Below are 27783 nucleotides of genomic sequence, written 5' to 3'. Positions count from 1 at the left end.
CTTTTCGGTCGGAAATGGCAGAACATGACGTCATTTTGACGTCATGTGTGACCAACCTATCATAGCCTATGGAAAATTTTTGGTCACAATGTGTAAAATTAATGCCCAGATGGGTCCTGAAAGTTTGGTGGCGAAATCTGCAGCCGTTTAGGAGATATCGACGGAAAAGGACAGAGGGCCGTTTCGCCCCCCCCCCCCTCCTACGGAGCGCGGGTTAAATCTTCGTAGATCGTAGACTGCCCTGTTCCGCTTCAACCGGTCCTCGGCAACGAGCCTACAGATTAACCCACGAGCCGCTGGGGGGGGGGGGCATAAAGTTGCCCCCCCTTTACGTTTTGTGAAATATCTCCGAAACCTGATGAGCTACGAACGTGAAACTTGGCATAGCTTCAAATGAATACCTAGGCAATGTTTGAGGAAAGTTTTGTGGTTGTAGCACCTAAGATGACGTCACAGTGACGTCATAAAGTTTTGTCATTTTCCGATATGGGCCGTTTCTGATGACGCTGAGCATGATACTCGACTGTAAATGAACTAGACAGCACCTGCTGTCATCCTAAAACATCTAACTACACTTCCATCTAGTTTCTGACCAATAATCGGCCCTTTATATTCGGTCCCATATATCTGATGTATCGTGAGGAATATGAGAGTCGCAAATCTATAATTTCACTTATGACGTCACTGTGACGTCATTTCAAATCGGATCGACACCAAATTTGGACACAACCTCGGCTAGGTATTCAGGAAGATGTGTGCAAAGTTTCGCTTCTCTATCTCTTCGCGTTGCGACGATATCGTCGCAGAAGTAAAGGGGGGGGGGGGCAACTATATGCCCCCCCCCCCCCCCAGCGGCCGGCGGGTGGCGCGGAGGCCCAGCGGCCGCCGGGTTAATGCTATTGCTGTGTCTCAGATCCTCAAACATTTTCCATCTCAGACGTGGTATTGATCTCTGAAATCGCGGCAAAATACCTGAAACCACGCCGTAGTGCGTATCCCTACAAACTCGACTCAATAGGTCGAATTGAGGTGCGTAACTCTAATCCTCAGTGACATAGAAACTCTGCACTCTGCAGTCACTGCCAGCCTCAATGCAGTTAGCTAGAAACGTCGTCCGGTTACTTTGGATCGGTTGTGTATTCTGAGACCATCGGTTAACTCAAAGCGACACAATGCATATCAGGTCGAACTCGACACAACTGTCGACGACGGAAATCACAACAGGTCAACGGAGCCTGACGAGGCCAAATGTGCGCTACGAGGGATATGTCACTATGGCATCGCTTCAGACCGTACCAACTTCCTCTCGCCGAAACCCTTCTACCAGACACCAACGTCACCCAAACGTGAATTTTCATTGAAGTTGTATCGCGTTGCTTTGAAAACCCCAGCCAAATAGTTTAGACAGTAAACTTAAAACTTAAGGCGTATATGACATAAAATAGCACTACCAGAAAAGCCAGATACAGCATAATCCGAAGCTCTACTGATAAGCGACTAATGACATTAAGCGATCAGTCGATATAAAGCGGGTTGTGTTGACATGTTTCTTTAATCGACACTGTTACAGGCCCAAAAAACAGTTCCAAACGGACCATTGTTTTTATGATGACACGTGCAGGAATCAGAGGACTGCCGGCTGGCCCGTACTGGCCTCTCACTCTCTAATCAGCACCGCTGGACTAAAATCTCGTGTGGGCCGGGCGGGCGCAAACTAGTAGGGCGCACCTTGGACTGCAGCCGACCCCGTCACCGATCGGCCCGCCGGCACGGACGGACTAAACGCAGGTTAAAACGCCGGCCGCTGACTACGCCGATCACATTGAACAGAGGCACTGAAGCGCGAGTCGGGAGCTGCCCCACGGTAAGCCGGTTATGGACCGCCGTACAGAGGTCGTGGTGAGTGCGCGGATTTGACGAGTACAGCTCAGCGCCGACCGGGGCGCCACTACAGCCGGCACGGCGCCACACTCGCACGTTTTGATCTGGACTGAATGTCTCACAGCAGCGCTATGTACACGCGCCATGTGCAGGGCCCACAGAGCCGGCCCGCTGCCACCCCCCTCCCGTCCGCCAGAAAGGTACTCTGCCGATCAACTGCCCGCAACACACACACGCTAGCACATACGGAGAGGCAGCCGCAACGGCCGCCACATAGCTGGGGTATTGCATCAAGAGCCCAATACTGGAATAATGTGAGCTAGATTATGATGAGCTACGGAGTCCGCGGCTCGCAAGGCCGGGCGCGCGCGCTAACTCCTGCGGTACAATCACAGAGACTACGGGCGGCATTTTGTCGCCGAAAGAACGAACGAGTTGAAGGAGACAGAGAACATGATAGGCGCACAGTGTGCGCAGGAAGGTAAAAACACGCGGCACGCTCCTACGACGTCTAAGTAATGAGAGCTACAGCTACTGCGCACCGCGACGGGCGGTCAGCTCACACGCAGGCAGGCGCAATTAGACCTCTATCGTCCGCCGCAGGGCCATCCTCCCACCCTCTGCCCAACTACTCAATCACTCTACCCAGACGCAGCACCCTCCATCCATCCATGCCAGGAACAAAGCTCTTACTGAAAGAACGGACGCTAAAACAGACAGATCAGCATTGATTTATACGCTGATTAGTGAAACTGACTAAACTAAAATTAAAATCAAAACAGAATCATTTTGCCGAGACGAATGCTGTCACATTCTACGGATTGATTGGCTATTAGGATCGTGAACAGCGGCTGACGTGTTCTTATGTCGGTTACCATCTGAGCTTAGTTTACTCGTGTAAACCGCGCACGAACTCGAACACTGCCGCTAGGCACCCGAACGGCACACCGAATTTGTTTCCGCAGCCTTCCGGTGGCGTTAGTGGCGGGTTCCGTTATACAGTCACCCTCACTGGGTCTCCATCCAAGAGTCACTGGTAGGAGGCGGACGACGGACGAACCCGAGGGCTGACCTGCGCCAGAGGACAGTGAGAGCCGACAGCAGCAATCCGCGGCCCGCCGGTGGCTGAGAGTCACCGCAGTGGCGACCAGAGACGGTAAGGTGACGACTGCCTGGCCCCAGCAGCGGCAGCACAGAGGTCCTCCCGACCGGGCACCGCCGCGCCGGCGGACCGCCGGACCGCGCAGAGGTAGGGTGAGTGTGTGTGAGAGAGCAGGCAGCAGCGGCAGGCGGCGCAACAGAAAGACGTTTCGCTGGGCGCTCCGGCTGGCGGCGTCACTCATCCTCAGAGTCGGACGGGAACATGAGGTCCATCATGTCCGCCTGGATGATCATCAGGTTCAGACGGATCGCCTCTTCGGCCAGCTCGTCGTCCATTGCTCGCATCTCGTCCGAGAGGAAGTCGGAGAGCATGACGTCCTGGCGACAGCCGAGGCACCCGTCAGACCAGTCGTCCAGGAATAAGGAGAGGACAGGAAATGGAAACTATAAGCTGGGTGAATCGACGGCAGTGCGCTGACGTAGCGAGCAGCAACCCGTGAGTTGGGCCTATCCTAGCTTCATCTATAATTCAAGACATTCGTCAATCAAAAAAGTCGCATGAAAGGTAATTTGTATTTGGTTATGCTTAATAAGTGTGAATGCATAATGACTAAAACCCGCTCAGTACAATGGAAAAGAGCGAACGTTAGTCTGGCCGCAAACGCCAGCCATATAAGTCTTTTTCTTTCCTTTTTTACCCTGAGATCACCCGTAGTTACAATAAATGCTTCGATAGCTGCGATACATTTGGTATATAATGAGATCACACATCTAGTCCCCTCCAGTAACCCTTCCCCAGCTCAGCAGTCGCGGTCGCGCTGCAGCTGGCGGAGGTAGGCGCGCGGCGCACGTACACGTACCGACATGAGCTCCGTCTCGATGAACTGATTCTGACGCCGCCGGCGGCGCGGCGGGCCCAGCTCTGCCTTCCGACCGTCCGGGTACGTGTGCCGGTAGAAACACTTGTTCCCGAAGGGACACTCGCCGCGGCCCTCGTTGAAGTGCTTGCAAGGCTTGTTGCTGACGACGAGAGGGGGAGAGATGTGGGGTAAATGGCAGGCACAGTTTTAGTGAAAATTGTCGGTGTTGAGACAGTATCACCCGAACAAAAGTGAAAACTAAGAGCAGACCGGCTAATTCAACAACACTTTGAATAAAGAGTGCACGTTATCACAACAGCAGTTAACCCTATTAGTGGCAGGCTCCTGGCTACCCCTATTAGTGGCAGGGAGGGGGGGGGGGCTGTTTACGACCCCCCCCCCCCCTTGATATCTCGAGATCTAACGGGCCGATTTTCAAAATTCAAACGGCATTCGATTTCGCTGAACGAGATCTACATTTCTAAAAAAATGTCAATAGGGGGGTAGAGGGGGGTAAAAACGGGCAAATTGCAGATACATTTTAGACTGTTTATCACGGCCAGGTTTCTGAACCAATCTTAACGCAACTTTTGCCGATCGATAGAGAATGAACCAGGAATTCACATGGATCCTAAAAATATGCATTTTCAAAAATCATAGGCGGATACAGATCATTGAGATTGGGGGTACACAAAAAGTATAGTAAATAAGGTTTTTGTTGGTACTGTTTCTAAAAAGGGTGGCAATGGTCTTGTTATGTTACAATTTTCTTATGAGAGAACGACTAAAATTGTATTGGTCATGCATAGGCGGTGTCAGGGCACCTATGTTGGGAGGTAAAAAATAACCCCCTTTTTGGACGCCTGGATCCGCCTATTATAGCCAAAACGTGTCAAAAGAGGATGCACAATAACTTTGTATATGTTATCACATGATACCTTTCATTCACTGTTCGTAAAACTGGTGCAGCATCGTGATCTTCGCCCAAATGAGTCGCTTCTCGAATAGGACCCCCCAATTCCCAGTGCTCTGGAGCCGCCCCTGGTAAAGTTATGAACTTGAACTTTTCAGGGAATGTGCCCAATTTAGTTTTAGGAAAAGTCAGAAAATTTCAGCATCGTAGCTTCAGCGGTTTCGGAGATATTCCCGAAAACCCTGAGGGGTGGATAAAAAACAACCCCCCCTGCCACTAATAGGGTTAAACATGGTGATGATACCTATATAAGCTCTATAGTTTCCAGCTGTGGCACATCATGAGAAGAGTCTCTGTGTCTACGAGTGTCTTCTGAGCATCCCCGCCACCCCGCGACCTACCGTGTTTGCATTATGACAGTCTAGTCTGACCACTCTATCACCCTGGCTGGTGTGTATCGATTCATGAGTGTATCATCACTTCACAGTTAGCATGCGTCAGTGTAATGCACGTTGAGTGAGTGGGCTATCCAAACCCTCAGCCGTGATATATTCACCTGCAGGATGCGATGTAGTCCTCGATGAGTTTATTCTTCTCCTCGGACTCGTCCACCCAGTATCGGCTCGGACAGATGAAGTCGCTGTGCACGCGACACTCGGGGCAGCCCCTGCGCAGGTGACCACACATCGTCAACATACGAGAATGATAAGGACGAAAAGGGAGGAGCACGATCTAGAAGCTGAAAGATGTCGATAGCGAAATGACACAACCGGCGACTTCGCGATATTCGCTAATTATTTCGTCTGCCATTTATACGATAACCTAAATAAAAGTGAGTCATGCTTAACTTAAAAAGTTAAGCTAAAAAAAAAAACACTGAGCTAAAAACTATCTTCGACAGAATAAGAAATCGCAAGGTCATCTGACACTCCTCCCTCCCTCCTTAAACAGCACCACTGACCCCGCTGATCACTCCACTTTTATCACCCCACGACGCGCGTGTACCGCCCGACTTTACCTGGTAACTTTGGGCTCGAACTGGCTGGACGAGCGCCACTGGCGAATACAGGCCACGCAGAAACAGTGGCTGCAACTGGGCAGAATGCCGAACCGACGCGCGTTCGGCTCCTTCTGCAATGGCGACGACAGAGGTCAGTTAAACACAGCGAACCAGAGGGCGGTGAGCATTGCTACAACATGACTGTGAACCGGTTGGACGAACTCTGTAAACTGATATTCGTAAGAATACACAAGGCTGGCGATGGTGAACCTCCGACGATATAGCAGAAACGGCACGGATAATGAAATGTACATACGAGTGAGGTGGCCCGTACATCTCAATCGGAAGCGATATATCACCACGTTTGTCTCCCTCCTCTGAAGAGTCCGTCATTTCTCCCTAACACTTCCCTGCCGATCCACCCACCTTTTCGACCACGACCTCCATGCAGATGCCGCACGCCTTGTCGATCGACTTGGCCATGCGGAACGAGTGCTCCATGTCGCGCTCGTGGGTGCTCAGACACTCGGCGCGGTGTTTACGCTGCTGTTCGGGATCGAACGGATGCAGTACTTGGCACTGACAGTACTCGCACACCTCGCCGTGTAGCAGCGCGCAGTGCTCGCCGTACCTGACAGAGAGAGGACAGCACAGTCAAAGGGGTAAAGTCGGTCCAGCAGCGCGCAGTGCTCGCCGTACCTGACAGAGAGAGGACAGCACAGTCAAAGGGGTAAAGTCGGTCCAGCAGCGCGCAGTGCTCGCCGTACCTGACAGAGAGAGGACAGCACAGTCAAAGGGTAGAGTCGGTGCAGCAGCGCGCAGTGCTCGCCGTACCTGACAAAGGGAGGACGGAGTAGGTCAGAGGGGGGACGGTCTGCGATAGAGGTGCAGCGCGCAGTGCTCGCCGTACCTGACAGAGGGAGGGCAGCACAGTCAAAGGGTAGAGTCGGTGCAGCAGCGCGCAGTGCTCGCCGTACCTGACAGAGAGAGGACAGCACAGTCAAAGGGTAGAGTCGGTGCAGCAGCGCGCAGTGCTCGCCGTACCTGACAAAGGGAGGACAGCACAGTCAAAGGGGTAAAGTCGGTGCAGCAGCGCGCAGTGCTCGCCATACCTGACGGGGAGTGATAGCTGTCAGAGGGACGACGGAGGCACAGTGCTGCCTAGCTTGACAGGGTGGGTGGGACGGTTAGAAGGGGAAGCACGGCATGGGTTGGAGATGGGGACCACAGCCATGTAGCGAGGGTTAGGGTGGTGGGGTGAGACCAGAGTTGGGATGGCCACTAGCCAGAGAGATGGAATTGGAGACGCCACAGGCGAGATGAAAGGACCAGTATGGAAGAGTCAGGGCAATGGATTTCGTGCTGCAGATTGTTACACATTGGCAAAATAGGTAACAAACATCGACCAAAATATCAGTAACCAGAGACTAAACCTTTCGCGCAAGAGAAACATTCATTTACCGCTACTCTTTCAAACAGCCCCCTTATTTCCTATTTGTCCCGGCCTTGAACCCACACAAGACCAAGTCCAGCTCCCGCACGGGGCTGTGCTGCCGACCGCAGAGACCGGACAGACCACAGTGTTGCCGGTGTCGCAGCGGGCTCACCTGCACTTTCCGACGGCGGCATAGGGGCAGAGCGGGATCAGCTGCAGATCGTTCGGGTCCCGCCGGCTCTCCGCTGGCTGGGCTACGTCCGCGTACGACCGCACCTCCGGCTCTGCGGGGACAAAAGCGGTTGTGACGATGAATGAATGAATGAATGAATGAATGAATGCACGAATGAAGGGTTAACGGTAAGTGAACATGGACGATGGGAACGGTGTTTGGATTATAACCATCAGCAGGGTAGAATAAGGAGCGGTGGTTTTAGCCGTCATATAGGGAAGGGTTTATATGTACGGAGGCTCGAACAGTCATATAAGAAAGGGCAAGAAACGGTGGTTTGTACCGCCATATAAAGACGACGGTTGACGGTAACAAGAAGCAGTGTGCCAATTGTTGAGTTGCCGGACGGGTTTGGATAAATTGGGAAAGAACAGGAGACATTGGTTCAAGCCGTTATATGACGTAAGGAGCGATGGTGGCTGAATGTTGTTGGGAATTGGGGTTAGTGATAATGATGAACTGTGATTCTGTTCACCCCGGTACTGCGGTGGTCATCGGCTCATCGGCGGGTCAGTCACCTGCTTCCCTAGTTCAGCGCGCACTAAACAGGTCATTATGCACCAATAGCTGGGGTGGGGGAGACCTTTGTTGGTTGGTGTTAGCAAAATACGGTAATTTTATCGACAAGACCACGGCCCCTCAAGTAAGAACCCATTCAGATAAGGAGGGAAAAGTAGCGTCGGTGGCAGTGGCAGTTATGGGGCAATGGGCGATACTACCCACGCGACATAATGATTGACAAGAAAAACGGCACTCTGAAGGGGTAAAGGTCAACTCAAAAACGAGGGGAATGACGGCAAGGGGAAGAGCTGAGGGCCGATAATCTGCGATAAGGTGATCGACAAGGAAAACGGTAGGTATCCTGAGGTAAAGGTCGCAGCGACGGTTGCGCAAACAACCAGGGTGGCGCACCATCAGTAGGTTACGCAACCGCACAGTGACGAAATACCGCTACAAATTGTTAATGTCACGATGTTTTTGAAAGCTAGAATTTCGACATGCGGTTACACGTAGTGACAGGGACCGTCTCTCCAGTAAAATCATGTCTCTATTCATTAAGCACACAAAACTAACCCAGTATATTAAAACGCCCCATTATGAGCATGCTCTCAGCTCTGCTTACCGGGCGCAGTCATCAGTCCGGAGCCGGGCACAAACTCGGGCGCGTCGGCCCAGTTGACGGGCACGCGCGCTCCGCTCGTCATGTCACACAGCTTCAGATCCTTCATCGGCCGCCTGTGGTACGGTACACGGAGGCAAAGCTCGTCAGTCATAGGGACGGGTGGACATGTGACATCAACCATACAACGCACCAGACTAAATATAATTGTACGGCGTTTCTAACATAGAGTCACTATGATATCAAAAACCAGTCCCTGAGCGGATTTACACACAACAGACCGTGAAACATTAGCCTTCTAATGACTTACATAACACGGCATAACACGAGTCACGAGATGACTCGTTACAAAACACTTAACCACTGCCACTAAGCTATCCGCACACAACTGAGCGGCCACAGTCATCACAGCAAGGTAAGCCGATCTCGGACCCCGCCACAGGGACCGTCGCTCACCTGACACTCTCCGTCGCCGTCGTCGCTGTGGTTGACACTGCCGGAGCCGGAGCCGGAGCCGGCGCAGCCGCCGGTGTCTGGGCGGCGGCGCTCTGCCTCGCCTGCCCGCCTCTACCGCCCTGCCCCCGCCCAGTCGTCTGACTCCTGTTCGTCTGTCCGCTCCCCTCGGCCGCCCTGTTCTGCTGGCCTCTGTTGGACGAGCCGCCGCCGCCGGAGCGGCCGCTCTGAGCGCGCCCGCTGCGGCCGGCAGGGGCCGCCGGCGCCGTCCGGGCCGGCTGACCGGAGGTGTCGGCCGTCCTCAGCGCCGCCGCCGCCGGGTCCTCGTGCAGGTAGTCGCACTTGCTGCCGTAGGCGCACGTGCCGCACTGGTAGAACTTGCACGGCAGCGTGGGCCGCGCCAGGTTGGCGTCGTGAGAGTAGGAGCACCCGGTGCCGTTCCTACACGTGCCATGCATGAAGTACCTGGGGAAAGTCAGCGATACAGGTGTCTGTTAGGTGCGAATTGTGGAGCCTGGTAATCCAGCTCGAAACCACCAGCTCCAAACTTGTTCCCGATGACATTTGATTTTACAGAAATATCGGCACTCTGAACTTTTGTGATTCCACGGCCAAAGCAAGAAGTATTGAGGAAAAATACAGAGGTGGCACAAGCAGCGATCACCCGACAAGTGGGAGATGAACTTACCTACAAAGGACATTGCTAGTCCATCCCTCTGCCATCTTCCCCTAAATACTCCAAACCACCAATGATTTCTTCTTTTTAACTTATGATTTTATATCTGTAATCAAGAGGTTAGTGTAAACACATCCAAAGACACAACAGGTTCATGCCAGAATAACAGCATAAGTCCCTTGGCAAGGTGATGCAAATGAATGCTTTAAGAAGGATGACAGGGTCACTGTAGGTAATCATCAATGTATAGTTACCTACCACCGGAATTTAACGTTCATTTGATTGCCCAGTGCCCAGCGTCATACGAACGACCCGTCCACCGTTACCAGCTCCGTGAAAACTGAATTGAAAACCCCGCCGGTCCTGGTCAACTTCGCTGCGCATGCGCCAGAACACAAAGGAAAACGGGTGGTGCGGTTAATATATTGGCAGTTCCCCTGGATTCTGGAACAACGGGAACACAGATATCGTTATCGTTAACACATTTTCCGGAGAAGCGCCAAAGTTCAAAGGTCAAAGTTCAAAGGTCCAAAGTTCAAAGGTGCAAAAGGGATCTGCTATTCCTTAGGAGATAGCAGATAGCGAATTTGGCAATGAAGCTGTGCTGAAGTCTGATAGTAAAGTCCCTCGAGGGATGAGAGATGGTAAAGTTGACAACGAAGTGCATGTAAGTGATTCGTTTCACTAAGTTATGAGGGAGTAGGATTTACCGAAATGCTGTCAACTCCGCAGCTCTGGCCAATGTAATACGAAACTAGTGGAACGACTCGCGGAACGCGTCCAGCGACGGGCGACCAAGAGGGTCTCGGATCTGCGCCACCTGCCCTACACTGAGAGACTGTAGGCGCTGAAACTGCCATCCCTGTACTACCGACGAAGGCGCGGAGATATGAAGGCGGTGCATCAGTGTTTCATGTTGGGATCAACCTGAACTTGTACGACCCATTCTACCGCTGTACCGCCCGTGAGCTGCGTGAATTGTGAAGTTGCGTGCGGTCATCAGAGTTCGCGCGAAATTGCAAATGCGCCAAACGCAAAATGTGCGGAGTTTTTTTTTACTTGTCGCCCCCACACATTGACCTCTATAATACCTATATAGAGGTCATTGCCCCCACAGCCCACTACCGCTCTTGGAAGAATGCTAGTTACTAGGGTGTATATCAAATGTGTGACAGTTCACTAGTGCGAACATTTGCAAAATGTCACGAATTCGGAATTCTGGCATTTTCACAGCAGCTTATGTATAAAGCAGGAGTATCAGACCTCTCCACTGCTGTTCGGCCCTTGTGTGAGTTCGCTCAGTCTCTCGTACTCGTCCGCGCTCCGTCTGCACAAACGCACTCGCTCGTGTCTAGCCGCGTACTGTTTATTGGCTCAGTGACCGGTCAAATGCTCGCTACCGGCCTGCCACCTAGCGGACACACGCAGAGCTATTAGTTAGCACTCTCACAGCCCTAATCTAGCAAGAGCTTCGCGGTTAAAAGCGAGTGTATTGCTCTTGACAAGAGGAAGTCAATGGTACCCGATTTAAAATCCTAGGTCAATGATTGAACCTCCAGGTCAGCTGGCCAATGGCCCAAATGTAGGAAAATCAGGAGCTCCTAGAAATGGTAGAAGTGAATTTTCGAGTGTTTTGGGGTAATAATTTTGAATTTAGCATTATGTTCAATAATAATTTGATTGAGTACTTTAGTAGGTCGCATAGGTCAAGTCAGGTCAACTGTTATGCATCATGCCCATTGTTCTTATTAGATTTTACCACCAAAATATTCCTCCACCACATATTATGTGAGCTCTAAAAGAAGATCATCAAAGATAATAGTTTAGGATATATTAAATACCAGTACCACTCCACCCTTCCACTCACACAACAACACTAATTGGCTCAAGACTCATGTCAAATGGTCAAACATAATCTACAAGCCAGGACAGCTTGGGGACATGTCCCCAAGTAGCTGCAGCAGCTGCTGGTTGTTTGACCCCATGGATTGGCAGTCAGTGCATGGCTACATGCTAATAGTCTCTCTTAGTGATGTGAAGAATTTGCAGCATCAAACTGTGCCTTTATTGGGCATGCAGGCTACCACTTTAAAGTTTAAACATTGTTTGCTAGTTGAGTAATTACTGATACACGCTTGCTTTTATACTGCACCAAGTGTGCATTCCAATTTCCATGGTGCTGGGCAGTGGGCATCTAGCCTAGGGCATGAACATGCAACATGCCACACTTTGCAGTTTGGCTGCTATCAGAAATTGTCAATGCTGCTTGCTGGAACCCACACTCAACCAGTTCAAGATCACTGTAAAACTGAGGCATTCAGAGGTCAAGGTAGGTAGGTATACTGGTACTTGTAAAGCAGGTGTCAAACTTGCTTTTTGAAACCAAACCAAGGAGAGGAGATATACCCATAGATAGATACTTTCTAATAAAACTAATGCAAATGATGTACCTATCCTTACCTTGTACCTACAACCTAAAACCTACCACCTAAAACCAAACATCTACAACCTAACAACCTACAGCACCTCTCCTTGGTTGCAAGAAACAAGTGTGACACCTGCTTTACTACTACCGCCTACTGGTATACCTACCTACATGCCATGCTAACTTCGTGCACATCCCAAAGTGTTAGATCATGTGCCTCCTAAAAGCAGGAGCTCGGGTGGCAAGCCACCCTGGTCAAAAAATCCACCTAGGAGTTTACTAAGCAGGCGACACGAGGCTTGGCTGACATATAAAAGAGTCAGGCTGCATAGCGGCCGGACATCCGCTGCGGCCCGCGATGCCTTTGTTCATTTTTCTACTATAAACAAGAAAGTTCGTAACTTTGATGTGATGTCTCAGGCGTCATACGAGCAATCTATGATACAGAGGTTCAGTGAGTGTCCAAAACTCTTGCACTCTTACGTCAGATCTAAGAAGGTTGCGCCGGTTGCTGTAGGGCCTTTAAGGTTAGATACGGGACAACTGACTTCGGACCCATTAGCATGGGTGAAATACTGGCCTCTTCTTTTGCCTCTGTGTTTATGAAAGAGGTCCCCACTGCCCAAGAGCCTCATCAGACCTTTGACGGTTCTATTGACGCTATCCGAGTTACGGCGCAGGATGTGCTGTCACATCTTCGCTCCCTTGACACAAACTCTGCAATGGGTCCTGATTTTATTCATCCGCTAGTGTTAAAAAATTGTAGTGATGTCCTAACTTACCCTTTACATGTTATCTTTAACCGATCGATTGTGGAAGGTACCGTTCCAAGCGCCTGGAAGAGGTCTAATGTAATACCGCTGTTTAAGAAGGGAAAGCGATATGAACCCCTTAATTATAGACCCGTAAGTCTTACCCCTGTCTGTTGTAAGGTGCTAGAACGTGTCATTGCCAAACATGTATACGAGTACCTGGATTCAAATAGAATTATATCGGAGCACCAGTTTGGGTTCCGTCCCGAGAGATCGGTGATGGAACAGCTCCTACTTGTCTATGACGACGTATCATCGAAAGTTGACGCAGGTCAGACCGTTGATCTTGTTCTGTTTGATTACTCCAAGGCGTTCGATGTGGTGTGTCATAGAATACTGCTTAGGAAACTTCAGCTGTTGGGTATTGATGGATGCCTACTCTCTTGGATTTCTTCATTCTTAACAGATAGAGTCATGCAGGTGTGTGTTGGTGGTAACTTAAGCAGCAGCAGAGACGTGTGCAGTGGTGTTCCACAGGGTTCCGTGTTAGGTCCGCTGTTGTTTTTGATATATATTAATTTTGTGTGCTCAAAGCTTTCCTGTACTTTTAAGATGTTTGCCGATGACCTTAAATTGTATGCTTCTGTTGCGCGCAACTCTGTGTCGTTGTATCCCCAGACAGATCCGACACTGCAACAAGATATTGACGTGCTGTATAAGACCTCTCTGTCCTGGGGCTTGCGCATGAACAAGGCTAAGTGTGCGGTGTTGAGATTTTCCCGGAAGTTCTGTAGCCAATCTCAGCCGTTGTACACGTTAGACGGTACACCACTTCCGATCCATCACTCGCAGCGTGACCTAGGAGTGTTGGTCGATGATTCGTTAAAATTTCATCTACATATAGCCACTGTAGTGCATAAGGCCGGTGGACTGTGTCACAATTTTAAAAAGGCTACAGTTTGTCGATCACCCGCATTCATGTTGTTCCTTCTCAGGACGCATGTAAGGCCTGTGCTTGAGTATGCGTCTTGTCTGTGGTACACCGAATATGCTGAGGATGTGCGTAAACTAGAAAGGGTACAGCGCAGATGGACAAAACACATTGAAGGGATGCATGACATGACTTATGCGGAGAGGCTGAAGGAACTTGACCTTTTCTCTGTGCAAGGCCGACTAATTCGCGCCGATCTGATACAGTACTGGAAGATTTTCCATGGGAAGAGCACAATAACCCCTGAGGACATTTTCCATCAGCCTCCCCGAGGTGGAACTCGTGGTCACTGCTTCAAGCTGCATGTAGCACGTGCTGTTTCGAACGTGCGGCAGCGCTCGTTTTCGCATCGTCGGGTGGCTATCTGGAATAGTTTGCCAGAGGCCGTGGTGGCCGCTTCAGATCTGTCGTCTTTCAAACGACTTCTCGCACAGGCACTAGGTAACACATTGTACGACTACATCTGACTCGCGATATTTGTGCAAACATACCGATAAGTGTTGTTTTCCAATGGCATATGCCACGAGGACACACACTTTCCAGTCATCTGGCCATATCTACAGGACATCATCGTGGGGAGACTGTGACTGGCGTGTCCTGATCCTATCCGGGTTCCTCCTGCTCCAGTCCTTACTACCGGCTGCGAAGCAGAAGGAGCCCCACCAGGTAAGAGTACCAGGTAAGAGTACCAACACACAGGCCGTGGACACTGGACGGTAAAACTCATCTAAGAACAGAAGCTTAACTTCACCAGACATACCAGTACACTGGGCAATAAAAATATGTACCCTTGCCTAGGAAGGTAAAAAGTTCATTAAGTGTTCAGAATTTTTAATTGATGACCTTCAATGCCCACTATTGTGAATTTTTCAACAATGTCTGGTTAATTGCTTTTCACCACCAAATGTGGGTTACATGAAGATGGTTATCAATATACACGCAACCTTACAACCTCACCAAATTATTGAAGAAAAGTGAAGAATGTATAAACTATAACCTCTTTGAAACGTCTCAGAATTACAACAGCGAGCATTATGTGTGGACGGTGTGGACAAAAGTGACTGCACTTCCGCAAAACACACACGGTTATCAGCAGTGAAAAATAAGTGAGAATAGTACTTAACAAAAAAAACGATGCAAATTTTTTTTTTATAATAGAAGAATAAGCATGCAAATCAAAGCATAATGCCGATAAAATTATACGAAAAGTGTCGATTTGCCCTGTTAATATGTATAGTTCCTGGAACAATTAGAGTTTTCAGTTTTGACGCAGCCGTTACAATTCTGGTGTTTACAAGAAAATTTTTGGCTGTGTATTATATTTATAAATATTATTTGTTAAATCGGTTTGTGTGAGGTTGAGTGAGTTCGATTTAGAGGTTTGTATTTTTATCTCATATTCTATATACGTGGAAATGTAGAAAATATTTTGTCACCACAGCCCAACCAGACAAGAAAAGTGATGAGGTGAAGTTTGTAAGCATGATAAAAGAGGGGATGAAGCTGGTCGTGAAATGTACAAACTCATTCCGCATCGGAAAGAAGACAGAGAACAAGCCTAGACTGCTGCTGGTGACCCTTGCCACCATGGAAGACAGAACAAACATCCTGAGGTCAGCAGCCACCCTAAGAACAACCGTGGAGTGGGGCAATGTGTACATCACCCCGGACCTGACCTGGCAAGAACGAGAGAAAGCACGCGCTCTGAGGCAAGAACTGGCCAGGAGAAAAGCATCTGGGGAGGAGCACATCCACATTAGACAAGGCAGGATTGTCCCAGTCCCAGTTGAAAGACGTCACTCCCGACCTGTGAGCACACATCTCCCAGCAAGCGGACCAGATGCAGGAGTCCCAAGGAATGGGACTGAGACCAGGCTGCCAACTAACACCGCTCAGCTGGCAGCATCCCAGACAAGAGCGGAACCTTCCACTGAGCCCATTGCGCCAGGCGCTGGGGCACCCAACCAGCATTGACTAGATAAGGAAGGAAGGCAGAGGTCAAGCAAACTCAAGGTCCTCTACACAAACATAGACCAATTTATTAACAAACGGGATGACCTCTGTATGGCCCTGGTAAACGATGAGCCAGACATAATCTTCTTGACAGAGATAATTCCAAAGGCACAGATTCACCCCATTTCACCTGCAGTCCTTGCTATTTTGGGATATAATCTTTACTTGAACTTCGATCCAGGAAAGGAGAACCTTGGCAGCAGTGGGTACAGAGGGATTGGCATATTCGTCAAAACTTCTATCAGGACTACCAAGCGCTCTTTCCCAGGCTGCAATCAAATCGAGCATCTGTGGCTGGAGATCCCTCTGCGAAACCCAAATCGCCTCCTCATTGGATGTATTTACCGTAGCCCATCTGCCCACGGACCATCTTCTACGTCTGAGTTACTGGAGCTCATCACTAGCTGCACATCTGAAAGAAACACCCAAGTGTTGATTGCTGGGGACATCAACTACCCCCAAATCGACTGGACTCACAGCTACTCCACTGCCCCTGAGGGCCATCATACACACCAATTTATGGAAGGGCTGCAAGACTGTGGCTTCACACAACATGTCACCAGGGACACACGATACAGGGAAGGCAACAGGTCTAGCGGATTGGACATTATCCTGAGTAACGAGGAGGGGCTAGTCAAAAACCTTGTCTACCACCCACCCATAGGACACAGCGACCATGTGGTTCTGAGGTTTGAGACCGTGCACTATGACCAGGGAAGAGAACCAAGGGAGCCCCGGCTGAACCTCAACAAAGGGAACTATGCGCTCCTGAATGATCGGATCAGGGAGACTGTCTGGGAAGTGCCCGATCCTCCGGACCCGCGCACCAGATACGAGTACTTCAAAAGGACGTTGGATCTTCTGACGACTCAGTGTATCCCCAGGTCTTGCCCAACTAATAAGAGACGCAATATCTATATGGACAGGGAAGCTATGCGATTGAAAAAGCTGAAGCGGAAGTTGTGGATCCAGTACACCCAATCCATGGTACAACCGAGATCCATCTGCCTCGCACGCTACAAGCGATGTAGCAACGACCTGAGACGGCTCACCCGCAATCTAAGGAAGGAACTGGAGAGGAAGCTGGCGGCTGACCTGAAGGCAAACCCAAAGGCGTTCTGGCGGTACTTGGCCTCAAGAACCAAGAGCAGGGCCGGCGTTGAGAACCTCCGCACAGACTCGGGTCAGCTTACAGTAAACGACGAAGAGAAGACCGCGGTGCTGAACGCATTCTTCAGCTCGGTCTGCATCGAGGATGACCTTCGGCCGATGCCGCACGCCGGGGACGCGTACAGGGGACCAGTAGTAGAGGACGTTGACATCTCAGAGGACCTGGTAAAACAGAAGCTCGCCCAGATCAAGACCTCCTCAGCCGCTGGACCTGACAGCATTCATCCAAGGGTACTCCACGAGACGAGAGACTCAATATCAGCTCAACTAGCAGCCATGTACCGGGAGTCGCTCGATACAGGGATCCTTCCAGAGGACTGGACGTCGGCCAACGTGGTCCCCATTTACAAGAAGGGCAGCAAGGACGACCCCAGCAATTACCGACCAGTCAGCCTGACGCCAGTGCCCTGCAAGGTGCTGGAAGCCATCATCAGGGACAGGCTGATGGAGCACCTGCAGGCAGAGGGCCTGATTACTGAAGCCCAGCATGGATTCCGGCCGGGCAGGTCCTGCGTAACGCAACTGCTACTTTCAGCAGAGGACTGGAGCCGTGCTGCAGAACGTGGTGACCCCATGGACATCATTTATCTTGACCTGGCCAAGGCCTTCAACACTGTATCAATCCGCAGGCTTCACCACAAGGTGGCTGCACATGGAATCCGTGGGAAGCTGCTACGATGGATAGAGGCCTTCCTGACGGGGCGAAAGCAGCGGGTTACGATCGGCAGTTCCTGCTCGGAATGGACCTCAGTCCCAAGTGGAGTCCCGCAAGGATCTGTGTTGGCACCTACATTGTTTGTCATATATGTTAACGACCTGCCAAATGTCCTAAGCTGCGGTGTCAAGGTCTTTGCCGACGACAGCAAATTGTACCAGGTCGTCTGTGACCATGAGGACGCGCGGGCTCTCCAAGCGAACCTGGACGCTGTGACACAGTGGGGTGAGGATTGGCAACTGCAATTTAACGACATGAAGTGCAGGGTCCTCCACGTCGGTCGTCACGTCCACCGGCACGACTACCTTTTGAACGGTGAAGTCCTGCAGACGGCGACAGAGGAAAAGGACCTAGGAGTGATTGTTGACGCGGAGCTGAAGTTCAGGAGGCAAGCAGCGGCAGCGGTCAACAAGGCATCTCGAGTGATGGCCGTGATAAGACGGTCATTCAGCCTGCTGGACAAGATGACCCTGCCAATCCTGTTCAAGACGCTTGTGCGACCGCTCCTGGAGTACGGTAACATTGTCTGGGGGCCATTCAATCGAGCGGATCAGCTCCTCATCGAACGAGTCCAGCGCCGAGCGACCAAGCTGGTCCAGGAAGTACGTCACCTACCGTACCAGGAAAGACTGAAGTCTATGAAGCTGCCTTCCCTCCACTACCGACGTCGACGCGGCGACATGATCGCTGTCTACAATGTGCTGCATGGGAGACTGGACCTGAATCCGGAGGAGCTCTTCAACCGAGTAACGACCAGAGATACAAGAGGACACTCCTGGCGTCTTGCGAAGCCCCATGCCGTCACCCGCATCCGTCGAAACGCGTTCGCAGTCAGAGTCATTAACGACTGGAACAGCCTACCATCATCCGTCGTAGACGCCGACTCTCTAAACTCGTTCAAGAACCGGCTCGACTATATATATAGCCTTGGGCTCGACACTCACTGGAGACACCTCCACTTCACCCCGCCCCTACCATACGAACAGTAACACTGTCAAACACGAACTCGACTGGAGCGGACACTACAGGCCTTGGGCCTCTCAAAATTTTCCGTGCATCTTAAGTAAGTAAGTAAGTAAGTAAGTGATGTTCCCTATACTGCACCAAACATCTAATACATCACATTATCTTCATTGACATAATAATGTTTCATATTTCATAGCACCCTCCTAACCCCGAAACTACTGGGCCGATTTTCAAAATTCAAATGGCGCTTGATAGCCCCGGAAAAAGTGTCGAGTGAACCCTAATTTTATGGACCTCGAGGTCACCGATGACGTCACAGGTCAGGGCAAAGTAAACATGATTGATGTTTGGCTTGTTCACATTTTGGGCTCTGGCCGCCAGCTTACAAGTCAGATAAGGCTCATTTTTAGTTTAAGCACTTGTGAATAGATGCTTTAGATACCCTAAGGGTACCAAATTTGTACTTTGATTTTCAGGTCAGGGTTGGGTCATCACAGGTCACGGAAATCATATATTATGAATCAGTCACGTGACACATCAACATGTTTTATGGTCCATTTCGGCTGAGGCCTCACCTGAACCCGGTTTACATAGCATATTTGACGAGGCTCTAGCTCGTTAATTTGGCGAGAATTTCGATGCAGTGGTCTTCAAATATTTAGAGGGGATCATTTTGTTAATTGTTCAGCAGTCCCCGACTGGAAAAAATGCCTCCACTACGCTGAAGTTCTCGGCGGAGGTGATGCGCCGAAATTTCGGCGCAAGGGTTTATGCGCCGAAATTATTTTACCAAGCCATGCTTCATGCGCCGAAAATTTTCAAGGCTTACTGATGGCTGCAGGCTGTAGCCACGCACTTTTCGTCGAGGGGGGGGGGGCTGGCGTGTGTGTGTGACTGTCTTCCAGTGACTACTGTCTACAGACGGTTGTTGGCACGGTCGACGGGATCGGGCAGACAAAAGACACCAGCAGGCCATGCGGGACCGAGCACCAGGGTTCGCTATCACAAAATCTCCTGACTCACAAACTCACTGGCATGTTCCATAACGTAACCTTTATTTTGTTGCCCGGCTCTGATCAGCAGTAGTGCCCAGCCGGTGACTGACGCCTGACGGGGCCTTCAACAGCATGGTGCAAGCACGGCCGATGGGATAGGGCAGATATCAGGCCACGCGGGACCGATTGCCAGCGTCCGCCCACAAACCACACGCCGGAAATACAGGAATCACAACAGTCAATACGCACCCGATAGCATACGTTATCTCCGTTATCTGAACTAGGGGATCCGACAATCCATAACCTCACTCTGGATCGGTGAACTGTTCCCGCCGTGGGAGAGTCGCAATCAGGTTCACTGAACATGACTTAAATACCCTGAGACGAACACGAGACAAGATAAGTGATATTTAAGATGTTTAACTCCCGAAGACATTTAACCCTCGCCGGCCGAGGGGGGGTTGGTGCCACCCCCGGACGTTTTTTTTCGCGATTTACGCGAAGTACGCCGAAAATTTCGGCGCAAGCCGTCGATTTACGCCGAAGTACGCCGAAAATTTTCGGCGCAAACGCCCAACTACGCTCGAGTTCTCGACGAAAGCGTGCATTTTTTCCAGTCGGGTTCAGCACCATTGGCATCTTTTGCAACATCAGGGACGGAGATATAAGCTTGCAACAAACCCTATGTAAACGCGTCTCTGGTGAGGCCTCAATTCACCACGTGACGACCGGGGCGGGGACGTCTCGTCCCGAAACCTCTCCAGAGCCTCCCGCAAGAGGAATCTGCCGTTGGATTGTCCACCGTGCGTCAACTAAATTCGGTGACTGTCTTTCACCGAAAAATCTGGGGCCACCCTGCGCCGAAAAATTAGCCACCGCCATGCGCTGAATTCCGCGTATGCGAAGTTACGCCGCACGTGAACTGAAGTTTTCAGCACAATCCCACCACCACGCCGGACATATTCAGCAATATGTGTATTTTTTCCAGTCTGGCATTCAGGCCATAGGTAGCTATCAAATTTGAATTCGATGCAAGGGCGGCGCCACCGTGGGGGCAGTGGGGGCAGACTGCCCCCACTGGCAGGAGGCCGTGGGGGCAAGACTATGTTTTTGCCCCCACAAAATTTGGCTGATGTATGGGAACAGAAGACCGGTGCAACATTCATTATAGGCGGTTATAATAGTACGCCTGTTTTTGACGGTCCTCGTATCAAGTGCGTCAGCAGAACGTTCGTTCTCGGACCGTCTGTCGCATATCTCGTACTCCCACTCATTCTCCTACTCATTTTCATTCACCAAAAGGCTGCCCTAGAGCTTAATCTCGAGGAGGTTGAGAAGCAGTTTATCAAAAGTCGGCCAGAGAAGAGATCACCCTCTTTTGGGAACCCTTAGACTGAGACTGAGCTCAGAGAGGTATGACAAAATGTGATAGGTATGTATATCCCGGGTTATCTGGAATTGTATGTGGGTCGCCCTAATGGAGCTTATTCTCGTACCTATATCAATCGTATGTGAGAGAATCGCACATTATATACGTACTACGGGGAAAATGAGAAATAGGTACTGACTATAGTTTTGAGGAACACACCATTTTACATCTCAACGAACAACATAACGTTTTCAGTAGTTTTCACAGGTTTGTGTCTCGCAATCTAGTTTTATAGTTTTATTTCGGCCGGGCGGCCCGGGGGTAATCCTAACCACCGCAGCCCGGGGTAGCCCCCCCCCCCCTCCCTGTTTAACTCCGTTAATAAGGCAGCTACTGAAACAAAAATGGTACCAAACGAAAAGTATCTATGAGAAGATTCTAAAGCACCGAAACTTTTTGACCTCAGGTCAGTTTTCAAGGTCAGAATTCAAGGTCAAAGGCAAAAACCGGCATTAATGTAGTGGTCTCAAAGTACGTGTTCCAGAGGACGGCATGGTGCATAAAATCGGCTAAAAGGGATGTTGAACAAAAGAAGAGAATCCGTGGATTCCGATGATGTGCATAACATTCAAATTCAAGGTCACGATCATGCTCAAAATTGACCACAAACTTTGCACTTTTTCTTATATCTTGTATACTAAATTCCGAGATGTTTTGATATGTTTTCAAGCTTAGCGGACCCCTATTTGTGCTTAAGCTTACGATACAAGACTGCTACGAGGTCAAAGTCACAAGAGAGTATCCTTGCTAGAGGCTATTTCACTATTCAAGTCAGGCATAATTACGGAGCGAGCGAAGCGAGCGGAGTCTTACGTAGAATAACGGAAATTTCTGAGTATGAGCGGCCGGCCGGCCGGCCGGCCGGCCGTGCGGACGCTTTTGCGAGGCTTATATCTCCGCAACCACTTGACCGATTTACACGGGGTAATTTTTGTAGGGTAGCTTCATTCCTTCTACCAAGTATTGGACTATACCCGATGCATGTGGGTGACCCCTTATGCACGTGCCACGTGCAAAACGAAGAGGTGTCAGTTTTGTAATTGTTGCAATATCTCGGTAACTACTTGGCCGATTGCGCTGAAAGTTGGCATGTAGGTAGGCACCCACTAGGCACTGCATATCCATGTGCCAGAGTTGGGGTGCTGCTGCACGTGCGCACGTGCAGGGGTCGTTTCCAGATCTCGAGAACGGCTGGACCGATGGCGCTCAAATTTGGTACACGGTTAGGGACCAGTTAGTAGGGTGCCGTGCACAAGTCAGTTGGGACCCATTTTGCACGTGCGCACGTGCAGGGTGCCGCTTCCAGATCTCGAGAACGGCTGCGCCGATTGTGCTCAAATTTGGCACATCGCTAGAGACCGGTTAGTAGGGTGCCGTGCACAAGTCAGTTGGAGGTACCCCCTCGAAATTTCACACGTGCAAGGCCCACCCTCTCGCTCGCTCCGTTAGTCGCCCCAAAAGGCGTTATACTGGTAATTAAAACATGTTTTGCCATACTGAGGCTCTAAATGAATGCTTACAGCAAAATGGATGCCAGAGGCCAAGAATCGTGATCCGCGGCTACGAAATCATCACAAATGACCTTCCATGTGTAAAAAATCAACCAAATGTCATTCGAGGTCACATGAGGTCAACATAAAACTTGACCTTTTCCAAACAATATATATGTCATTCGACGCGTCTCGACAAGACTAATGCGAAGGTACCACTGCCGTAGCTCCAGAACCATTTTTTGTTGAAGTTATTTGCGAAAAAAAAGAAACTAAAGCCCCAGCTCGGGGTCGTTGCCCTGACCTCTGACCTCAGGTCACCAAAGTTACTTAAGTATTTTTTCTGGGTCAAATGCTACACAACCGTGCTCGTAATTTGTCTTTATCTCTAAAACTCAATTTTTGGCAGCTGGTTGAAGTTCACGTCCGTGACGACGAAGTTTGCCGTGCAGGAGTCTAGAAAAATCGGCTCTGAGACATTATCAAGGAGGCTAGGTCCAAATTTTTTGCTTCAAAAGATGTCAAACTAATGGGGGATAAGGTACAGCAAGCTTCGTCTTTCTATCCCTAAGCGTTCGTGAGGTATCGCAAATATTCGCCAGGGGAGGCGAAAAATGCCCCCCCCCCCTTTCCGGGCCCGCGAGGGTTAATGGTTAAACTCAATACGCCTATGCATGAAACCTAAAACCAAAATAATTTTGAATGACAACATCTAGGGACAATGTGCTCATGGATTTTGCAGATCGGCGTTATCAGACAACAGTCGGGTCAGTCTCAAGCTTGCCCCCACTGGCGAAAATTCGTGGCGCCGCCACTGATTCGATGTCGTTGTTTATGTCATTCGAGGCCATTTTGAGTTGAATTTAGCTGGTGTCCGGCCACTTTCAGGTAAAAAATGTCAAATTTCAAAGTTGTATCGGATGCATTCAGAAAGTAACACGATGGTACTATTTGTATTGGTGTACGTTGTTAAATACGTACCGAAAAATTGAAAAAAATATGATAGTGAAATTTTTGCTATAATGCGTATAACTTGCCTTTCCCGTAGCTCAGTTGGTAGAGCATTGGACTCCCGGTAGTGAGAGCCCGGGTTCGAGACGCTCCGGCGCTCGATATTTGAGACTCCTGACTGGGATGGTCTGCGATTGGTGGGAGTAGCCGCAGCCAGCCAGTTGAAGTCAGTTAAGTGGGACAGGCCGTGTCCGGCTTTAACCCTCGCCCGTAAACGGCGATCTGCCACCTTCGCCCATGCAGGGGGGGGGGGGGGGTTGGTGCGACCCCCCCTTGGCGTTTGAAAACGGAGCGTCGTAGAGCTTAGCGGAAAAGACCAACGGATTGCTCTCGCCGAGATCTCGCGATTGGTGGTATATTTTTTGGTCCTAGGTCAACATTTGACCTACTTTTGACCGGTCAAAGGTCAAATTTTCGGAAAAATAGACTTTTTTCAACTTTCCGCGGCGATTGCGGCAAAACGGTGGGAGATATCGACTTGAAACCTTCACTATCGTGTTCCTTGATCAATTCTCTATCGTTTGGTATGTATTTCGTTTCCCTAACTCTAAAAATGGCGCGTTGGGAGCGCCGGAAGTCGGCAAGGTCACAGTCGGCGGCAGAAATTCGAAAAATCAAAATTTAAATTTTTGAAATCTGATTGTATTTTTGGATTTGGGAGGTCCATTTGCTCCCTATAGAAGGTAACATTGCTGCATATTCCCATTGAGGTGACAAGAATTAGCAAAATAGTGGTTCGGGCTCTTCAAAAATAGTACCGGACGCTGTTCCTCTTGTGACGTCATAGCTCCGTGACCTGACCTGACCCGGTCAAGTTTCTTATACCATATGATAGCCAATACTTGCCCCAACATGCATGGGAAGTTTCATCACGATCCATCAACCGATGTCCGTACCACCGGCAGGAAACCTCGGGCGTTGGCACTCAGTTTGTGAAAATCCGGCCGGAGGCTGTTCCCTTTGTGACGTCATAACTCCGTGACCTGACATGACCCGGTCAAATTTTTTTATCAAAAGATGCGCAAGGTTTGCCCCATAAGGTACCCAAAATTTGGCGGCGCTGCGCGCCGCCGTTTTTGCACTATTTCCGAAAAACCTCAGGGGGGGGGGGTGCACCAACCCCCCCCCCCCTACATGGGCGAGGGTTAAAGGGCACGTTTAACTTTGGCATCTAAATTCTCCCGGGTGGTGTTTCACCGGGGATAGCAGCACGCTGCTATTACACGTGTCAAATTGGGAACAACGGAACGGAACGGAACAAGTGTATTCTGAGTCCCCTCATGCAAAGAAATTGGATCTAGTTCAAAAACTGAGCTCTTGGCAATTGCCGTAGTTCAATGTTTTGCGTCGAAATCGCCCGAACATGACGTCACACTAACGTCATTTCCGGCCGACCTATGGTAGCTACGAAATTCAAATATTGACACAAGGTGTCAAATTGATGCAGCCGAAGGTACTGAAAGTTTCGCGTCGATATGTCCAGCGATTTAGAAGTGATTGCAGAAAAACGAGAGTGGGGCGCTGGTTAACCTAAGTTAACCTAAGTTAACACCTAAGTTAACAGTTCTGAGAAAATCCCTCAAGATCCATCTCTGATCCATGATCCGGAATCATGGATCTGAGATGGATCTTGAGGTGAGGGATTGTCCCAGGTTGTCCTGGGATCCATGCCATGTCTGGAATTAAGTACAAAATGGATAGTTTTTACAGCCACACCTCTGTTCCAGTTGGCACAGTTGTCTCCGGCGCCGCTGCCACCATGCTGAAGAAGATCCCGTCCAACATCTCGCCGGAGCTGCTGTTCGTGCTGGCCAGCATGGGCCACGGCGACGAGCTGGTGCTGGCCGACGCCCACTTTCCGACCAGCGCGTGCTGCCGGGCGGGGCCGCGCGAGGTGCGCGCCGACGGCCAGACGATCCCGCAGCTGCTGCGCAGCGTGCTGCAGCTGATGCCACTCGACACGTACGTCGGCGAGCCGGTGATGCTGATGGCCCCGGTGCCGGCCGACCAGGACCGCGGAGTCGAGGTGCGTGCCGTGGGTGTTTTTTTAGGGGGGGGAGGGGCGTGAAATATGGACCGGCAGGGGACCTTAAACGGTGAATGGTGCGCGGGGCCCATTCTGTTTGCGTATAGGCTATGGACGCTAAATTTTAAGATATGGAATTATACTGTAGTCGATGTACTGGACCGTGAACCCCACACGTACTATTGGGCCCGGCTGATTATAGGTGCTGTGTCGCTGCTAGTATTCTATGAACTAGCAAATTCTGCATTGTTGAATGGTTGCAACTACATGTAGTACATTTTTTTTCACATAAAACGGGCGACGGACAGTGGATCGGTCATATGCAGTCACGCGGTGTGTTTGGTAAGGTGGGTATGGTTATCTGCCGTCCTGTGACGGAACGGTTGCCCACTTTCAGACGCCGATTTGGGACACGTACCGCACGCTGCTGGACGAGGCGGAGGGCCCTCGGGTCGAGATCGATCTATTGGAACGCTTCGACTTCTACAAGCGCGCCAAGCAGGCGTTCGCCATCGTCCACACCGGGGAGCGTGCTCAGTATGGCAACATCATACTGAAGAAGGGCGTGGTGCGGGAGTACGACACCGAGTCCTGAGCGCCGACCGCAGCAGATGCAGGTCAGGCGAACCATGTGGTACTGACGCAACTGCTGATCTGAGGAAGTGTTTGGTCATTTTGAATTCACCGTTTCAGTAGTCGTGCAAGGTGACTGTAATAGTGTCACTCTTAACGAGGAGGTAGTCGTATATCATCGGTGTTTGCGAAGTAGAGATCGATTTGCTCACTAGTTTATAGTTCTTGTATTTGAGATCCACATGGTGAATATTCTGCACCAACTAAGCAGGAATCATGTCTTTTAGTGAATTTAGGGTATTGGACACCATCAATCATAGCTCACATCACAGTTTGATAGTCATGCTAGTCATTTTGATGTCTACTATTTTTGAAAGTTGCACCTTCTTGCGAAATATTTCTGGGGACTAAGGGACGTTGCGATATCACGGCAATGCCGATCGGCCAGATAATTATGGTCATTCATTTTGATGGTTCATTATTTGTCTTTTGACGTCCTTGCATGGTTATCCGAGATTTAAAGGGCGTTATTTCACTGTCGTTGATGCACATGATTAGAAAAACCTGCAGCGTTGTCGCAGACTTGACTGCAGGTGGGCTAGCATTGAGGTGAAAGTGCTCAAGCTCATGTACATTTTTCGATTGGTCTGCCTCTGCCGCCATCTGTTGATTGTCAATTGGAGCAGTTTCGCACCGCGGCGATTGGTCAGTTTCGTCAGGTGTGAGCGATACAGCCCGGGTTCGCGGACATGCCTTTTTCCGCTGTGGTTCAACCACCGCGCCGCTGTCCGAATACACAGCGTCGTGGATGTAGGGTTGGTAGAAATAGTATAGCTTTCCGGTGTCAATTGACAGAGCCTTCCAGTCTGGTGACCTTGCATTCCGCACGCACCTTCATATCAAACATCAGCAATACGATATGCATATTCTGTACCAGTACTGCATGCGAGCTTATTAGTGTGTCGTAGTGCTTTTCCTTACCGCATGCGGCATGGGTCTAATATTTTAGCCGGAGATCACCACTCACCAGCAACCACCAACAGACGGTCTCCAATCAGTTTCGAGAGGAGACAGTGTCCCAGTCGACTGGTGTTTTGTTGTGTTGATGATTAGCCGTGCGATTTGCAGTATTCGATGTGAATTGTGATAGAAAGCTTTCAAGAAATAAATGTTGACTTTAAGGTAGAGCGAGTCGTTTGGTATGACGAGGAGGTGGAGGGGTGAGTTGGATTTTAGGTACCTATTGTACTTTGTAGCTCTGTAGCACCTCGAGGGCTCAGAGAGTTCGATAATCGAGAGTCGCTTGATAGTTGATACACCAACCGGACAGCGCATCATGTCAGTTCGTCAATGTTAGCTTTCTTGGTTCTTTAACGACGGCTGAATCAGGCTTGATTATTGGCCTACTGTCCAGAGACATGTGCATGGATCCGAGTAATGGATCTATGATCTCAGTGGATCTCGAGGCAAATTGCAGGCTCGGATCTATGATCTCACAGGATCTGACGATAAACCAAGAACATGGATCTATGATCTGAGTGGATCCCGCCATGCAC

The 27783-nt window shown here is 50.1% G+C and overlaps 2 protein-coding genes across 8 annotated transcripts; one reads left to right on the top strand and one right to left on the bottom strand.

Annotated features, from left to right (window-relative positions):
* Window positions 1-1118: 1118 nt before the first annotated feature.
* On the bottom strand, window positions 1119-15048 carry LOC122389706 (probable E3 ubiquitin-protein ligase makorin-1). Of its 3 annotated transcripts, none has more exons than XM_043382014.1 (10): window positions 14797-15048; window positions 9684-9777; window positions 8999-9460; window positions 8546-8658; window positions 7363-7474; window positions 6182-6386; window positions 5774-5886; window positions 5312-5422; window positions 3843-4002; window positions 1119-3360 (listed from the first exon to the last, which is right to left on the bottom strand). In XM_043382014.1, the coding sequence occupies exons 2-10, from the start codon at window positions 9716-9718 to the stop codon at window positions 3217-3219; spliced, it is 1455 nt and encodes a 484-aa protein (XP_043237949.1). In that variant the 5' UTR covers window positions 9719-9777; window positions 14797-15048; the 3' UTR covers window positions 1119-3216. The 3 variants fall into 3 exon arrangements, with proteins under 3 accessions (XP_043237949.1, XP_043237930.1, XP_043237938.1); XM_043381995.1 differs by having other exon boundaries at window positions 14837-14904; XM_043382003.1 differs by having other exon boundaries at window positions 14864-14902.
* On the top strand, window positions 14816-27414 carry LOC122389718 (fucose mutarotase-like). Of its 5 annotated transcripts, none has more exons than XM_043382055.1 (3): window positions 14816-14945; window positions 25356-25654; window positions 26052-27414. In XM_043382055.1, the coding sequence occupies exons 2-3, from the start codon at window positions 25388-25390 to the stop codon at window positions 26247-26249; spliced, it is 465 nt and encodes a 154-aa protein (XP_043237990.1). In that variant the 5' UTR covers window positions 14816-14945; window positions 25356-25387; the 3' UTR covers window positions 26250-27414. The 5 variants fall into 5 exon arrangements, with proteins under 5 accessions (XP_043237990.1, XP_043237974.1, XP_043237996.1 ...); XM_043382039.1 differs by lacking the exon at window positions 14816-14945 and adding an exon at window positions 15115-15218; XM_043382061.1 differs by lacking the exon at window positions 14816-14945 and adding an exon at window positions 15143-15150.
* The last annotated feature ends 369 nt before the right edge of the window (window positions 27415-27783 follow it).

The sequence above is a fragment of the Amphibalanus amphitrite genome, unplaced genomic scaffold (assembly GCF_019059575.1).
Source record: "Amphibalanus amphitrite isolate SeventyFive unplaced genomic scaffold, NRLGWU_Aamphi_draft 000019F_arrow, whole genome shotgun sequence".
In the NCBI taxonomy this organism is placed as follows: domain Eukaryota; kingdom Metazoa; phylum Arthropoda; class Thecostraca; order Balanomorpha; family Balanidae; genus Amphibalanus; species Amphibalanus amphitrite.
Note: the sequence above shows the minus strand (reverse complement) of the source record. Positions and strands in the feature narration are given on the sequence as shown.

Bases quoted from the DNA above. Each gene is read 5' to 3' on its own strand.
- LOC122389718 (XM_043382055.1), top strand. From the start codon at position 25,388: ATGCTGAAGAAGATCCCGTCCAACATCTCGCCGGAGCTGCTGTTCGTG. The intron at 25,655-26,051 runs GTGCGTGCCGTG...GCCCACTTTCAG, and splicing joins ACCAGGACCGCGGAGTCGAG to ACGCCGATTTGGGACACGTA.
- LOC122389706 (XM_043382014.1), bottom strand. From the start codon at position 9,718: ATGGCAGAGGGATGGACTAGCAATGTCCTTTGTAG. The intron at 9,461-9,683 runs GTAAGTTCATCT...GACTTTCCCCAG, and splicing joins ACTAGCAATGTCCTTTGTAG to GTACTTCATGCATGGCACGT. The intron at 5,423-5,773 runs GTAAAGTCGGGC...TCACCTGCGCAG, and splicing joins TTCGAGCCCAAAGTTACCAG to GGGCTGCCCCGAGTGTCGCG.